Below are 17,208 nucleotides of genomic sequence, written 5' to 3' on the forward strand. Positions count from 1 at the left end.
CAGTACAATTAATTTTAACACTTCTAAATGACGACTATTTCTTTGCTGCCGATAGAATTCTGTAATTTCCTTTTCAAGCAAAGATTGTTTTGAGTAATTTTGCGGTTGTCTGCCAAGTTTTTTAAACTTTTAAACCTAGTTTTCAATCTGAAATAAACGCCGACTCGCAAGTCGGCAGTTTTTAAGATATCGCTTACTTTTTTTGGTTCCTTAACTTAATGCCCTCTGAAATGATCATAATAGTAATAGAGTTGATGTTCTTGGGCGTAAATATGTTTTTGGCCCTTCTCAGAGCTCATTTTTTAAAATGAGCCTGAGTCGGGCCAAAAACATATTTACGCCCGCGAACATCAACTCTATTGTTATATATTGTTATTCTTCACTTAAAAAGAAGATACTAGTCGAATGATGTTAGCTGATGTAATTTGTAATTAGGAATTTGGTAGCGTTCTCAGACACTAACAAAAAATACGTACTCAGGATTAATAAAGTTATTAATAGTAAGAAATTTGGTACTGCCATTTATAAGTAGCAATTTGGTAGTGTTTTTAGTGTCTTGGCAACAAAATACTAAGGTATAATAATGAAATTTATAATTAGGAATTTGGTAACGTTTTTTAGTCTCCTATCAAGAAAATGCCAAGGTCTAAGGTCTTAAATCACAAGATTCTCATGTTTTACAAAGTTATAAACAATAAATCATGAACTAAAATTACGGAGCACTAAAAATAATATTTCACTTCATAACAACAGTTATAATAAGGTTTTTTGTAGTGGTTATAGCCACCAAACAAAAAATACTAAGGTCGTGATTTTATTTATGATCAAGAATTAAGTAATGTTTTAGTCTCTAAACAAGAAGATTGTGAGGTTTTTTATTTCATTTATAATCAAGAATTTGGTAGCGTTTTTAGTCTCTAAACAAGGTATACTAAGGTTTTCTTATTCCATTTATAATCAAGGATTTGGTAGTGTTTTAGTCTCTGAACAAGAAAATGCAAAGGTCTTATGAAGTCACTTGTGATTAGGAATTTGGTAGTGTTTTTGACTGTGGCGCATTGTTGTATTTTGCGTCCTCAGATAGTTTTATTGTAGGATAAGTGACGTTCATTCAATTTTCTCGACAGACATGCTTACCCTTGCTCTCTAAACAAGAAGTTTGTGAGGTTTTTTATTTCATGTATAATCAGGAATTTGGTAGTGTTTAGTCTCTAAACAAGATATACAAGAATTTGGTAGTGTTTTCAGTCTTTAAACAAGAAATACTAAAGTTTATTATGTTATTTATAATCAAGAATATGTTAGTGTTTTTAGTCCAAAACAAGAAAATACAAGGTCTTATGAAGTCACTTGTGATTAGGAATTTGGTAGTGTTTTTGACTGTGGCGCATTGTTGTATTTTGCGTCCTCAGATAGTTTTATTGTAGGATAAGTGACGTTCATTCAATTTTCTCGACAGACATGCTTACCCTTGCTCTCTAAACAAGAAGTTTGTGAGGTTTTTTATTTCATGTATAATCAGGAATTTGGTAGTGTTTAGTCTCTAAACAAGATATACAAGAATTTGGTAGTGTTTTCAGTCTTTAAACAAGAAATACTAAAGTTTATTATGTTATTTATAATCAAGAATATGTTAGTGTTTTTAGTCCAAAACAAGAAAATACAAGGTCTTATGAAGTCACTTGTGATTAGGAATTTGGTAGTGTTTTTGACTGTGGCGCATTGTTGTATTTTGTGTCCTCAGATAGTTTTATTGTAGGATAAGTGACGTTCATTCAATTTTATCGACAGACATGCTTGCCCTGCTGTGAAGTTCAATCAAGTCTTAACGGCAAATCATTACAATTCTTTTTGGCGAGTCAAAAAACAAAAATAGAGAAAAATGTACGCAACGCTGGCTTCGCATTGAACCAATTTATTATCCATCCGCTTTCTTGCATCAGAATTGTTTAAACTTTCTCAGTAAAATCGCCTGTGTCGATTAAGATTCTTCAGACAATTGTTGCAGAAATTGTTTTTTTTTTCAGTGCAGGTTCATTCAGTTTTGTGGAACATTTGCAGGAATTTTTCATAAAATGATTTGTTTCAAAGTTAATTGTGCGTTATTACGCAAACATTGTCTGACGGAGGGAACATGATCTTTATGCTTTACGATTTGGGGCATCTTCTGTAAGAATCTCCAGTTCACGACTAAGAAAGTATAAAGCACCGCCGTGCATCTGATCAAAACAACGGAAGAGTGTTTCCATTCTACAAAAAAAAGTCCGGTTTAAATTTGATAGTTTCCAATGCCGAATAAAACCGATGCTCTCAAAGTTTAAAAAGGCGTCTCCCGTAAACACTCGTTCGATTACACAAACCAATCGGAATACACTGCTCTTGGCAAAGGCAATGTGTGATCTTCGTTTCCTGGTTCTAATTGAAAATTCCTCGAAAGACAGAATACGAAGAGAGCTTTTGGAATACGAGCTGGTGACCACTGGGTGTCCAGCTAACCAAAAAGGTAATCTTGGCTGAGTATAACGTGCAAAATACGTATTTGCATCGCGCGTGATTTGTACTTCATGGAACGGTGTTGGATAATAAATTTTCTTGAACAGCGGAGAGCCACCTTACTATTAAAATCATAGCAGTTCTGATTAACCAAGCATGTTTGTCGTCGGAAAGGCTTTTAATTATGAGCAAGGTTTTATGTAATAGGGTAGAACATTACGTGTTGTTTAGAAAACACTGTAAAGTGGGTCATGTTTTGCTGGAGAAGGAAACATAAGCCTTTAATAAAGCCTTCCTTTTGACCTTTACTGGTGTCTCTGCTTCTCTCTTTATAACCCCCACTGACAGATTGGTCACATTCATTTTTGTCTCGAAGTATGTTTCATTTCTTTTTCAGGACCAAATTCTCCATTTTCATTACTTTTTACTGTGCGTGATAAGTTAATAGCAAGTCATTTTGTACTTGACACGGGGCCTTTCACACACAAATCTTGCGGCGAACCCTTAAAAAGTAGTATTACGTAGGAGATTTCACTATCACCTGGGTTGCACTCGTTTTTTTTTCGAGAAGATGAAAAGCGCACGAAAGCTTGGTACGCCAGACGGAGCAAAAAGTAATTCAGATTGGCGATGGGAGAAGGACACTTGCTGTTGTTGTTGTTGTTGTTGTTGTTGTTGTTGTTGTTGTTGTTTCTGCCGTCTGAAACATAAAATATCTAGTAATTCCCCCTCTTTCCACTTCCAATGTTGTAACATTGTAAAGGGGGTGGGTGGGAGGGGGATCTCTATTTCCTAGCATTCGTGACGAATTGTCGCGTTCTAATTGGTGTCCCAAGTACTTTTCTTTGAGATTGTGATTTTCATAAAGACGCGATAAAAATTAGCGATTGCCACGTGTATTTATTATTTAGTCAGTCGCTATAGTACGTTTCAACCAACGACGTTTTCAATCAGTGTAGTTTACTACAAGTTTCAAGATCCTCGGTGAGGGGGATACTCAAACATGTTTTGTTTTAATACGGGGAGGCTCAGTTCCGACATCGAAACCCCTTACTCTTTCATATACCATTTTTGACAGAAAAGGTAAGCCTTCCGTATACCTTCGATAGAAAATGGCACCCCTTTTAGATACCTAAAGAGAGGATCGATACTGTATTTCTTTTCGTAATTTTCCACTTTCGCCTATAGCTACAGTTTCGCTTACAGTTTTGTCACCCCTTTTATAAAATTCCAGCGAAAAGGTACTTCCCCGGAGCCCCCCAGTATAGTCCAACTGAAGAAGAGCCCCGTCCCCGACCGGGTTCTCAAAAAGAATGTAACTCTAGTTGCAGAAAAAAGTAATCTAAAATAAAGTAAAGACTATGCTATGTTGATTCTACACAGCACTGCCACAGTAGAAACATGGATACTATCCATGGTAGTAAAGCTCAATAACGGTTTATTCTTTAAGCGCACGAAGTTACGCCATTTTTTACGAATCTCACCTTTTTTGTCCAACGACATCATAGATAACAAACTTTAAACAAAAGCAACTCAAAACGCATAAGACGAGAAATACTGAAGTTCTCATTTTCCTGTGAGTTATTTCCCTAATTACATTCTCCTTCCTGAAGCACTGTTCTCGACTAAGGAAACCCTGCAAGAATGACTGTGCGCTCTCTTACGAAACAAAAAGATGAACGTTAAAAAGGAGAGTTGACGTCAATGTTTTCTTGGGGCGATTGAAAGAGATTTTAACGCACGGCCATCTTTGTTAGCAGCTGTATTGCAATGTTCTTATAACAAATAACATATAGCGCGAATTTTTCGACAGATCGCAACAAGTCTTTCTCCAAATCATTTTGTTGCATTTTTCGTTGACGAACTGAGCGTGCGACAGCTGACGCAAACACGTATCACCATGCCTGCGCGCATAAACATAAAGTAACTTGCAGAATGATATTACTGAAAATACTGGAACCAGTTGTGCGATCGGTAGAAGACATTTAAAGAAGATTTTTTAAGCCGATCTGTTTTTCTTTTCTAAATTTTCGGTGACATCTGTTCACCTTCATCAGAGTTAGTGAAAGTTTGTTGGAGCTCGCGCTACTGAATCCGTGCGTTAGTGCGACATTTTAATTTCGAATTAACGGCACATAAGCGCGAGGAAAAGCTTTGCGTTCGTTGATAGCGTCGCTGTCCAAAGTGGAGTGCCACGACTCCAAGAAAAGCCTCTTGCTGTAACTGACTACACCACGCTCGAGGATCTGGGCGTCCTTAGGATGGATGTTATGTTCCGTTGACTCAGCATGCTGTTTAATTGCTGATTCGCTATTGCTCGCGCGGCCTGGATCATGTTCGGCTCCGCGCGAGGACCACGAGCGCTTGCTTTCCCCGATGAACGTAAAAGAGCAGTCGTGGCACTTCACTTTGTAAACAATTCCTGCCATTCGGTTAATCGCTGGCCTATCCTTCGGCTTTCTGAATACGTGGCCTAATGTTCTTACAGGCTTGAATGCCGTCCGAACGCGGAATTTCTTGAGTACACGGCCCACTCGATCCGATGCACCCCTTACGTACATTTCCGAAGGTGTCCCGATCAAAGCACGGTTTCCAAATGGTAATTATATCCCACGCTTTTATGGTGAGAACAATGCGTTTTCAAAAAATACATTAACAATTCCACACGCAAACACATCAAATCACACGCGCGTGCTCATATTTTTGTGCAAATATTTCGTCGTAAAGTTGACGATGTCAGTCGTTGTACTTCGTGCATACGCTTTAAATAAATGCATGATGATGAGCCTAAGGTGTTCCCCGCGACCTTAAGGTCGCGGGGGACACCTTAGGCTCATTTATTTATGACTGGACAAAAATATGGTAAACAGGTTGCGTGCGCGTGATTAAAAAAAAAATCAAATTCCTGTTTCTTTGATAATTTAACCAATTTAAAACAACACTTGGCGTTATACGTTTATATAGATTGTACGTAGAAAGTCTTTGAGCTAATTTTTATTCAATTTGTTTTTGCCATTCTGCACTCATGTTCGGCATAAACAATCGTGTCCTTCATAAAAAAGCATTGTTCTCACCATAAAAGCGTGGAATATAATTACCATAATTACATCTCTCCTTTGGAAACTGATCGTGTTTTGGTCGGGACACCTTCGGGAATTTCAAAGTTTGGACTTTTCCGACAATTTTGTGGCAGAGAATACAGCGCGGATACAGACCTTCATGACTTGCCACTGCAGATAGGTAAACTATGGATATTGTAGTGTGTCATAACAGAGGCGGAATTTTAAAAGAGCGCTTTTAGAAAAAGGTAGAAGGCAGTAAATTAAAATTTGCGCATTTACCGTATTTTCTCAATTAAACGCCGGGCCCCGAATAAACGCCGGGTCCCCGAGCCAGAGTTGTAAGTAAGCCTTCCAGGCATTTATTTGAGGTATAATATGGTTTAGGTATGATGGCAAATTACGTTTATGTCACAAATAATGATTTAAAACCCTTGTTTAATAAACATTTTGCACCAATAAACTGCACCATTCAAATAAACGCCGGATCCACGGAGCCAAGTTTGAAATAAACGCCGGGGGCGTTTAATTGAGAAAATACGGTAAACAGCCCTAACTTGCTGGCAAATTTTAAATAAAAAAATCCGCTTCTGTTATGACACTCTAGAGATATTGACTGATTAGTTTTTGACAAGATCACAGTGTGCTGTCTCCTACTCGTTCCGCAAACTCTGCCACAAAATCATGTTTTTACCAAGTTGGCACTAACGTGGCTATTACATCGCCGTTAAGTACAATCTACCAAATAAAATATGACTTTCACAATTGTTCATCATTTCTTCATGTCTCTGTAAAATTTGAGCTTAATCACACCCATATCAGCCGAGAAATAAGCGTTTTAAAAGATGCAGATCAAGCAAAATTTCGCCTCATGAATTTATTCATGCTGTAGGTATCCCCAGTTTCTCTTTGGTGCCCAGCCTTTCCCGACATGTGACAGTTCTCTGACCCAGTCCCGCCTCGACTATTTCATATCCAACATGGCGGCGGCACCGGGAGACAGCAGTCCTTTCAAAAAGCTCAAACTTGTTAACTGCGCTGTGCAGTTCTTGCTCTGCAAGCGGTTTTTTTTTTTCTCAGTGACCAGACTGATGCCCCGCTCGGCCGGGCTCGGGTCACGCAAGGTTTAAAAGCTAGAAAAAACTTACCAATGGGAAATTTTCAAATGCTTTGGTCTTAATAAGCATGTTTAAAATGAAATGTCCGATTTTGAAGCGTTTTACTCAAAGAAATTTCTAAATTTTCATGCGTCAAAAGAAAAATATATTTCAGAGGGCCAGAATCTGTGAATAAATACCATTACGTTGGTGTAAAAGAATGTGCTGACATGACAAGTTTCACTTTCGATCGGCTAGACCTCGAGTCACGTAATTTTTCAAAGCTATTATCAGCTTCCTTTCAAATCTTTGCGAAGCCATTAATCTTTCCTTACAAAATTCAGTGTGAAGTATTTTGAAAAGTTTGAATCGAAGAAAATACTAAAATTTCACGCTTTAAACAAATACGCTTTAGCGGGCAAGAATTTACATTTATTTACATTACGTTTGTGTCCTGAAATGTGCTGGCGTTAGCAAATTTTTACTTTCACAAGGCACTGATCGGCAAGAATCACGCAATGCTCTGAAAGGTTTCAATCTGCCACAAACGGAAACTAAACAAATCCTTAGCGTTATTTTTTTTTTGGAGCTGTGTCATCTAGAGGATTTCTGAAATCTGATGGAAAACCACTGAGACTAACCCTGACTTGCATGGGTTACGTCATTGCTAAATTAATTCCCCGGGGAATACCCATTCAGCAAAACACAGGTCTAGTGTTCTTCTCAAATTTGATTTAATTATTTGCTCCAATATTACATTTTCGGAGCTGTTTATTCAATCTTTGAACGGTAATTCAAGACAACACTGTATGCTGATTTAAAAGACTTTTTTGTTTCACAGATCAGGATCGTGGGAATTAAATTTGGCCACCATTAGCATATAAGAAAAATGTTTAATTTCGGATGGAACCACTCAACCATGAAATGTCACGCAAGGTGTTTTCTTACCATCTTGTTTGTCACTCGCAACATTGTTCGACGCAGGTAAAGGGGAGGGGGGGGGGGAATTTTTTGTTCCCCCCACATGGCTTCCCTTAAGTGCTCACGAGACCAGCGCAGTTGTAAGCTCTAAGAGCTCTTGTTGTTTTTGGAGCTACAGGTCGTACAGGAAACGAGGTGGTAAAACAAGCACTGGAAAAAGGACATCATGTGACGGCTGTAGTGAGAACGCCTGAGAAACTGACTACTCAGTGAGTGATCATTTAATTTTAATAAACATCGCGCAGCTACCGAGCTAGTGGCCTGCAAGAGCATTTGCTTTTTTTCGGCTCTTACTTCGTGTAGAAGACACAGTTCACCCATAACAATAGAGAACAAAAGGACAAAAGAACGAGGAATATAATAAAAACAAAAGGTTTGCGATGCAGTATTCTATTGTGACGTGTTCTGTGCTTCTACACGAAGAAGGAGCCTTTTTTCGTCTCCTGAAACCTGAAAATGCCTTTGCATGCTAGCGTACAGCTAAACTTGAGTGTGTTCAAGTCAAATTATAAATAAGTTCGGTTCAATGTCTCCAAAAGAAAGCGACTGTAACCAGTCAAGCTTGTCTTATCAAGGGTGTAAAATAACTTTTTTTCAAGAAGCCACTTACTCCTAAATATTTTAAAGCAGAAGCCACTCCGTAAAAACTAAAATCTTAAAGTAAGACGTTTTTTCATCTTAAGATTGGTGCCGAGGTAAGACGGAAACTTTTTCTTAATCTAAGAAGTATCATCTTAACTTAAGATTTGAAATCCTCTCAAAATAAGATTGTGTTGACATTCAATTAAGATGCCTAACATCTTATATACGTGGTGCCCAGGTAAGCTGCTTTTTCGTCTTATTTTAAGATTCAAATATATCTCAATTGCTCGTAAGATGTTTCTTGTCTTAATTTAAGATTTAAGGTCCAAGGGGTGATTTCAAAAATAACGGTCAATTGTTAGTACTAAAAATGGCATATATATGGAAAATTTGCGTTCATAATTGGCTTGTTCTACATAAATAAATGAAAACACTACAAACATCAATAGAATGACTTTATTATGCTTATAAATCCAGACAAAAATATACACAAAGAAAAAGATAAAACGAACATACAGGCCTTATAGCTGTTTTAAATCGACGGTAAAACAGAAATCGGGTGTTAAGAGTGTTGAAATCACAAGGGACCAAAGCGTACTGTAAGAGTTTATATGGATTTAAAATTGAGCGTACTATGAGCGTTTGTATGGATTTGAAATTGAGTTGAAAAATATTTTATTTTCCTTTGAAAAGCTACAATAAAGCTTGAAACCTTACCTGGTGTCCTTATTTTGTCTTTCTAGTGCTTCGCAAAGCCGTACGCGCGATTTTCGTTTCAACGCGGTGTGGAAGACCGTTGAAACGAGTATCGCGCGTATGGCTTTCCGAAGCACTAGAAAGACAAAATAAGGACACCAGGTAAGGTTTCAAGCTTTATTGTAGCTTTTCAAAAAAGGATATATTTTACTTATTTTCAAATCCATACAAATGCTCATGCTACGCTCAATTTTAAATCCATATAAACTCTTACAGTACGCTTTGGTCACCTGTGTTGAAACTGTGTTCACATCTGCTTCAGTTTACCTTCAAACATTTAGACCAAATTTTAAATCTTCTTCCAGCTCCGAGAGTTCCCTCAGCTTTAAAGATTATATCTTTGCCAAGTGGAAACAGAATACTGTTTTCTCTAACAGTTTTTAGCGCCCTTGTTATTCACAGCAAATAGTGCCTGAAACTCACGAACTGAAACGAAGAACTTTGGTGCAATCTGACGCCATTTCGGATCGAAATTAGCCAATCAAAACATTGCTCAATTACAACTGACGCCATTTTGGATCGAAAGTAACCAATCAGAAAATTGTACTGTTTCCCGAGAGGTCCTCCTTACGTAAAAGAGCAATGGCGGTCAGTAAAACGTTCTCCTTCATGCGACGGAAAATCCCGCTTAATTATTTTGATAAGAAGCATCAACTTTCCGGAAATTAGATAATTTCGAAAAATGCTGAAGTTGTCCTCCTAAAAAGGTTGAAACGGAAAGTCGCAAATGTTCATACCGTTTCTTTTGGAAGTTTCGGCTTTGTCGGTATGATATCACTTGAATTCTGGTTCTTGGCCGTGATAAATTTACGGCACCAAAATTTTTACATTTCGACCTTACATGCCATAAAATCCTTTGCACACATGACTGCATTGTACAGACGGTTATATCCTCCACATTGACTTCAAAATATTGCAGATGCCCACTTTCTTAATTTAAGACGTAACGTGACTTAGTTAAGATGACACCATCTTACCGATCTTGAAATCATCTTAAAATTTATTTAAGTCGAAAGACCTTCTTAATTTAAGATGTTCTTTCTCTTGAAATGAGAAAGTTAAGAGTCTGCAATCTTAAAGTAAGAAGTAGCAATCTTAGATGAGAGGACACAATCTTATTATAAAACGGACCAGTCTTATTTTAAGACGCATTCAAAAACTTATATTAAGATGGATTTGAATCTTACAAATACATAAGTCTTTACTTGTCTTAAGTTAAGATGTATTATCTTAAACTAAGATCACTTCAGTCTTCTTTTTAGATGGTGGTTATCTTATGTAAGACGCTAATCATCTTAGTTTAAGATTTTAGTTTTTACGGAGCAATTCCAAAAAGTTGGTCGTCATTTTAATTAGGAAAAACAAATTTACCCTGTTTTTGTATTCAATAGACCCTCCTATCCAAAACTATTTTTATTTTTTTTTAAATAAATATTTTTTTTTTCTGTAAGGCCATCCCAATAAAATGTTTCGTTTCCCATCGCCCGACCGACCCATTTTTTTCGAAAAGTAAAAAAAAAAAAAAAAAAATTCCAGATTCACTAGTTAAAGAAGCAAGTACTTCAATTTACAAGCAAATGATCTTGTTTTATCAACAACGATTGGTATATGATGTCTTTGTCTTTAATAAACATCGATACTACGTTATTTAAAGACTGTTTAGACATTTGATAAGGAATAACGAACGAAAAGACCACGTTTTCGAGTTGACTTTGTAATCAGGCTTTCTTACTTAGCAGCCCGGCCTTCTCTGGAACAAAAAGACGAAAAGACGGGGCGATGGGAAACGAAACATTTTATTGGGATGGCCTAAGCTTAAAATTAATTCCTCACTCAGTTTAAATTGAAGTTAGGCCATCCCAATAAAATGTTTCGTTTCCCATCACCCCGTCTCTTGTGATGGTGGATCGTTCGGTCGGCAAAAACAAAACAAAAAAGAATGGACACTTGAAGGGTTCTGGGTTTCAGTAAAGGCCAGGCTGCTAAGTAAGAAAGGCTGATTACAAAGTCAACTCGAAAACGTGGTATTTTCGTTCATTATTACTTCACATCATACAATTGTTGTTATTAAAACGATCGTGTGCTTGTAAATTGAAGTACTTGCTTCTTTGACTAGTGAATCTTAGCCTGCGAATACAGCCGCCTCTCATTCGCGTCCCGCAACGAAGAGCGAAGTGTTTCGCTCTTCGTTGCAGGACGCGAATGAGAGGCGGCTGTATTCGCAGGCTAAGTGAATCTGGAATTATTTTTTTTTTACTTTTGGAAAAATGGGTCGGTCAGGCGATGGGAAACGAAACATTTTATTGGGATGGCCTTACCTCACTTGTAAAAAGCTGGATATTTTGCTGTTACTGTTTGTAGAACTTATGTTAGTGTTCATAAAGTTCTCTTTAACATTTCTTGGATACCAGTATTTTATTTCATTCTGTGTTACAAGAATATGAACAACAGTGAATGGCAGACATTCACTCTTGTTCTTATTTCAACATTCTCATTTCAACAGACATGAAAATTTAGTGTTAGTGAAGGGAGATGCTTGTGATGTGGAGAGTTTTGCTGCTGCTCTTGATGGAAAAGATGCTGTGCTGTCCAGTTTAGGAGTTTATGCAAACATTTTTAACCCAACCACTTTCTACTCGGAGTCCATGAATGCCATCACAGAGGCAATGAGTAGGTGAGCAATGTGTTAAACCTGGTTTTCAGCCCAATGGCTCATTGAGTATCCTGTGTAGACACAGGTGGCCCATACAAGCGGCGTGACTGTTTGTATGTTCGAAATATAAAGAAATGTATGGGGATTTTGAAAGGGTCTTATGATCGAAAAATAAATTCTAGTAATGTCTATGTTTAAGGTCAAAATAAACGTTAACTTACCTCGGCTGTTGTCTGTTGTCGTTATTGAGCCTCAGAATGCCGAATTTGGGCGATTTGAAGGGTTTTGCGTTGATTGTTGCTTCTTATTACGTGAAGCAACAGTCAACGCAAAACCCTTCAAATCGTCCAAATTCGGCATTCTGAGGCTCAATAACGACAACAGACAACAGCTGAGGTAAGTTAACGTTTATTTTGACCTTAAACATAGACATTACTAGAATTTATTTTTCGATCATAAGACCCGTTCAAAATCCCCATACATTTCTTTATGAATATTTCGAACATACAAACAGTCACGCCGCTTGTATGGGCCCCCTGTGGTGTAGATGCCTAATTTTTGAAGAACATTATTACAAGTACTACTTCACATCTTGATTGTTGAATTATTATTAAGTACCGTATTTACTCGAATAAGCGCCGCTCCCGAATAACCGCCGCCCTCTAATAAACGCCGCATTTGGGACAAAAAAGTTAATAAGCGCTGCCCCCGAATAAGCGCCGCAGTCCCGATGCGGCGCTTATTTAAAGAATTTCGTTTAACTTAAAACGACACTACAAAGCAACTCTAAAACAAGCTTGAACGTCTCTTTGCATCAAAAGCGATGTTTTGCAGTTATGAGTGATTGTTTTATCGCTCGCCCATCCCATTAGTTTTTCTATTCAACACTCTTACAATACGTAGTTCTGTAGATGTTGTGAAGGCCACAAACTTTGCCACGACAGCTAGCACCACTTCTGTCTCAGCAAGAGACAAATACTGACGATCAAGAGACGCTCTTTTCAATAAGTGTAAAAGATAAGATTCTTTGTAGCGTCCAAATTGTAAATAATTGCCACCCTCAAATAAGCGCCGCCTTCGAATAAGCACCACACTTGAGGCGCGAAAAATTTAATAAGCGCCGTGGCACTTATTGGAGTAAATACGGTAAGTAGAATTGAAAACTTTTAAAAAAAAATTAATATGCAAATGGAAACTGCTGAAAATACAACAAAGATACTTAAATTTTGCATTTTTTTTTTAAGGGAGCATGCCCCAGACCATGTAAGGAGGGTGGTGTCTTGATCCCGGGGGGGTACTCAAAAAAGTTTTATACGGGGAGGCTCCGCCCCAAGTTCTAACCCCTTACCCTTTTATATACCATTTTTGGCAGAAATTGTACCCCTTTCGTATACCTTTAACTGAAAAAAGATACCTTTTTCATATACCTAAGAGACATGGCGGGGACTTAAAATAGGACGTTTTCCTGTCATTTTTATGTAGCGCTTAATAAATTAAAATAATACAGCCAAAAAATGCGTCTGTTCGAAATATTTTAATCAAAGGCCCTTTTAAATAGCCAAATGACAGATTTCCATACCCTTTCATATACTTAAACTTGTGAAATCCCTACTCTTTTATATACCTGAAGCCTGAAAAAGGTACCCCTTTCGGGCGGAGCCTCCCCGTATAGGCCATTATAGGGAGTACCCCCCCCCCCCCCCGGGGTCTTGATCCCCACATGACAGTAAGAGTTTGAGTGCCACCATCTACAAATCCTGGCTAAAAGCATGTGCTAAAGTTAAGCAAATGTTAAAATCAGTTGTGAATTTGTCTCTAGTGTCCAAGCATTCTTTTCTTGGACCACCATTGGCGACATTGCTCTGCTAAAACTGGAGTTATTTTTTAACTCTGTTGAAAATTTTAGGGTTGCTGTGCCAATCTGAAAACCATAAACACTTTTGTTATACTTTCATTGGAAGATATTTTGGCTCCATCACAGTCAATTTCTTTATAACTGTTTCCCGCAGATTGAGCTGTCAGGTCATTTGATGGTTTTGTACAAAAAACGTTTCATGTCCAAGTTAAATCAAAGTGTTCACAGTTTTCTTATTTGTGCTGTCTGTAACTCTATGTTCTGAAAGTAAAAAAAAAAATACCTCACTCAGTATTTTATTATTTTATTATTTCCTTACTTAGGCACAAAATCACTCGGCTAGTGACTGTAACATCATGGTGTACTCAGCCAGGACCAAACAATTACTGGTTTCTAGAATGGGTTATAAAGCCACTGTTTCTTAATGGAGTGATCAAGGATATGGCAACCATGGAAAAAATGCTGGAAAGCAGTGACCCACAGGCATTGAATTACACAATTGTTAGACCATGTCGGCTACTAGTGGGTATGTAGACCCGCTGTCACATTCTAATCCCCAGAGCTTCGTGTCTCTCTTAGCCGGCTGAGCCTGGAGCACGAGAAACAAGTGGCTCTAGGATCTTTGGACACATGACAAATCAAATCATGTGGCCCCACAGCCACTTGGTTTTTTGTGCCCCAGGCTCAGCTGGCTAAGAGGGACAAGCGGCTCTGGGGACAAAAATGCTGCTGTCAGTGCTTTCAATAAGACCCAGTACCAGCTTCTTCTATTGCTCTCTGGTGGGTGAATGAAATGAAATAAATACAAGGAACAACCAATCAAATAAAACAATGTAAAATCCCTTTGTTATACGATAGTTTAAAACAGTAGCCTGCGTAGCCGGCGTTCAAAGGGGAAGGAGAAAGGGAGTTCGAGCGCGAAGCGCGAGATGCGAGGAGAGAGCGCGAAGTGCGATCGGGGAAGGGGGGAAGGGGAACACTTTAGGGGCAGTATGAAAAAAACAATAGCGTCAGGGCAGGCGTTCCCCTTCCCCCCTTCGCCAATCGCGCTTCGCGCTCTCTCCTCGCACTTCGCGCCCGAACTCCCCTTCTCCTTTCCCTTTGAACGCGGGCCACGTAGGCTATTAAAAGGGTTGTTTTGATAGGCTAGGCTTGAAATTCCCTTTGTTCAATTCCAGCAAATCAAAGTCATGTGTCCCAAGAGCCACTTGTTCCTTGTGCCCCAGCCTCAGCCATGGCCAGCTAAGAGGGACAATCAGCTCTGGGGACAAAAATGCTGCTGTCAGTGCTTTCAATTAGACCCTGCACCTGCAATGAGATGTTTCCAGCTTCTTGTATTGCTCTTTGACAGGTGCTGCACAAGGACAGCAGCAATTATTTCAAAAAAGCTGCGAACCTGTGATTAGCCTTTTTATTGCAACTTAATTGATTTTATTGCCATTTCAGTGGTATGCAAACTCTAAAAATTCAACCCTCAACAAATGGTGTACACTTTTTGCTGCCATCAATCATCTTAGCGGACCTCCCGGGAAACAGAAGTTTACTTCAACTGGGTCAAAAGGTCACGTCCTTCAATAATGTGATTGGTAGATTTTGATCCATTTTGTTTGTTTCTGTTTTTCATAGCTTGTTTGCTGTCGTCATAATTATGATTCAGTTGGCTGCAGGGAAAACGCAATCATTAGTTGAATTTTGAACTTCAGGAGTCACATATTGCTGTAAACCACAACAAATAGAAAGCTTTGACTGTATAGAGAAATTGGGCTTCTTAAGAGACTGACATGACTTGCAACTTTTTCAGGTGAACAGACCGGAAACTATAAGGTTGAAGAAGGGCAATGTAACACTGGAACAACAAACAAGATCACATGTGCAGATGTGGCAGAATGTATGCTGAAGACTCTAGAAAGTAATGAGTATGACAGAAAAGGAATTGCAATTGCTGGATTGTGAAAATGTCCAAGAAAAAAAACTACAGAACTTTATGTTTGTAGAAAAAAAAAATATCAAGATAGGATTTAGAGTATTTGATTACTGATCCATTTAGGTTAATAACTAATTTTAGATTTGATATATTTTGTAGATTGCTATGGGAAGACAATAACGGAAATATTATTGGCTAGCATGAAAGGCGTGCAATCCATAAAAATAACAGCTGTACACAGCTCTTTACATGTATAACTTCAGCATCAGTGCCTTTGATGCTAGTCAATGATTATTTTTATACAAAACATTGAAACACAGTCCAGCTGGTTAAAATGAAACACTTACTATCCAGTAGATAATATATGTAAAATCAGAAGCATATCACCTAGGTGATATGCTTCTGATAAAATATATGTTGTGGTTTAATTTCAGTTATCTTTGGTTTAAAATTTTTCAAACCAGCGAGTTTGATTTTATGAAAATAAACATAGACAATGAAAAATAAAAATCAAACTGGTTTGAAAAATTTTAAACCAAATATAAAATATACTTAATATAAAGGCAGTGTCATATGCCCTTTCGCAGCCTTCTCACGATCGCCCACTCTTTTAAATGCGCTAAAAAACGTAAACAGACGCCTGCTACGCAGGCTATATGACGAGTAAAAATAATGATTATCTTAAGATCTTACAAAAAGTCAAAGTCCAGTTTCCTTTTCTATTGTTGTTTGGTGCTTCAACAAGCTCAGTTAGTTATATTTTGTTATTTCAATATGGACATTTCCAAATCGTAGTTAGTTACAGCATAGTATCACAAGACGGCAGGACAAAACTTTGTGACTGCTTAGCTATTAGGCTGAGTTAATAAAACTTTTATTACTAAAGTGAATTTGGGATATTTTTAAACATTTGCAGAAAAATATATATTTTCAATTTATTCACTGAAAGGGGATAATTATAAAAACAGGTGCATGTATGAAATAAATTTCACTTTAAAAAATCTGTTTCATTAATTGTGCTATCGGACACTAGGTATCTACCGGTGTGCAACAAATACAGACTGCAGTCTGGCTGACTGGTATTCCGGTTAGCTTGAATAGCGCCACGCCTAACCTAAGAAAAGGTCCCGGTTTGATCTAGTAGCCTCCAATTATTCCATGAGCCCGCGTTGGATACGAGGTGGTAAATAGCCAACGAGGCGCGAACCGCCGATTTGGCTATATCGACTCGTATCCAACAAGGGCGAATGGAATAATTGTTTTATTAAATTATTCTCAAGTTTAAATCGACTGGACATTTCATTTTGATGTAAACGAAGTGATGGTATGAGAAGGCGCGAAAATTTCTGGCGCGGTATTCACTTCTTGTGTTGAATGAAACATACGAGGAAAGCGAGCGAACAATCCCCTCTAAAGTCGTCTAAATATCCTGGAAACTGTGACAACAGTTAAGATTTACGAGAAGATCCGAAGCAAAAGCTTTTCTGAAAACTACAAGTCTTGTGCAAGTCAAACGAAGCAAGTGTTTACATTGTACTTCTTTACGGCTCCACGGCTGTCATCACGACTGCTATATTATTGGAAGCGAAACTTAGCTCAAAGAGGAACAGGATTATTAAAGTTAAAAAGGACAAAACCAAGATTGAAAGGTAACAAACTTTACTGAAGTGCTGAGCCTAGTTTTATGACGTACACTGAATGAAACTGTGTCAGTTTGCCGTTCTCTAGTTTCGTAAATTATTTGCTGCTTTTCTACTTTATTCAAACGCTGTTGTTGTGCGTTTAAAAGTATTATTAATTATAAACTT

At 37.9% G+C, this 17,208-nt stretch overlaps 4 protein-coding genes across 4 annotated transcripts in view; 3 read left to right on the plus strand and 1 right to left on the minus strand.

Annotated features, from left to right (window-relative positions):
• Positions 1 to 15,572, plus strand: part of LOC144640164 (flavin reductase (NADPH)-like) — a 136,172-nt gene extending 120,600 nt beyond the window's left edge. Inside the window, exon 5 of the mRNA XM_078499382.1 lies at positions 15,450 to 15,572. The gene's annotated coding sequence lies outside the window, so the exon portion shown is untranslated. The remainder of the gene's footprint in view (positions 1 to 15,449) is intronic.
• LOC144640148 (uncharacterized) overlaps positions 1 to 17,208 on the minus strand; it is a 199,738-nt gene that overhangs the window by 112,093 nt on the left and 70,437 nt on the right. The window lies entirely within an intron of this gene.
• Positions 1 to 17,208, plus strand: part of LOC144640157 (uncharacterized) — a 261,782-nt gene that overhangs the window by 83,160 nt on the left and 161,414 nt on the right. The gene's annotated exons all lie outside the window — the stretch shown is intronic.
• On the plus strand, positions 6,533 to 15,721 carry LOC144640215 (flavin reductase (NADPH)-like). Its single transcript, XM_078499416.1, has 6 exons — positions 6,533 to 6,615; positions 7,723 to 7,839; positions 11,472 to 11,642; positions 13,800 to 14,002; positions 15,278 to 15,385; positions 15,560 to 15,721. The coding sequence occupies exons 1-6, from the start codon at positions 6,533 to 6,535 to the stop codon at positions 15,655 to 15,657; spliced, it is 780 nt and encodes a 259-aa protein (XP_078355542.1). The 3' UTR covers positions 15,658 to 15,721.

Source organism: Oculina patagonica, unplaced genomic scaffold (genome assembly GCF_052425735.1).
Source record: "Oculina patagonica isolate OP01 unplaced genomic scaffold, crgOcupat unplaced2, whole genome shotgun sequence".
NCBI lineage: Eukaryota > Metazoa > Cnidaria > Anthozoa > Scleractinia > Oculinidae > Oculina > Oculina patagonica.

Excerpts from the sequence above, each read along its gene's own strand:
- LOC144640215 (XM_078499416.1), top strand. The coding sequence starts at position 6,533 with ATGGCGGCGGCACCGGGAGACAGCAGTCCTTTCAAAAAGCTCAAACTT. Across the intron at positions 14,003-15,277 it reads ACCATGTCGGCTACTAGTGG|GTGAACAGACCGGAAACTAT; the intron begins GTATGTAGACCC and ends CAACTTTTTCAG. Across the intron at positions 15,386-15,559 it reads TATGCTGAAGACTCTAGAAA|ATTGCTATGGGAAGACAATA; the intron begins GTAATGAGTATG and ends TATATTTTGTAG.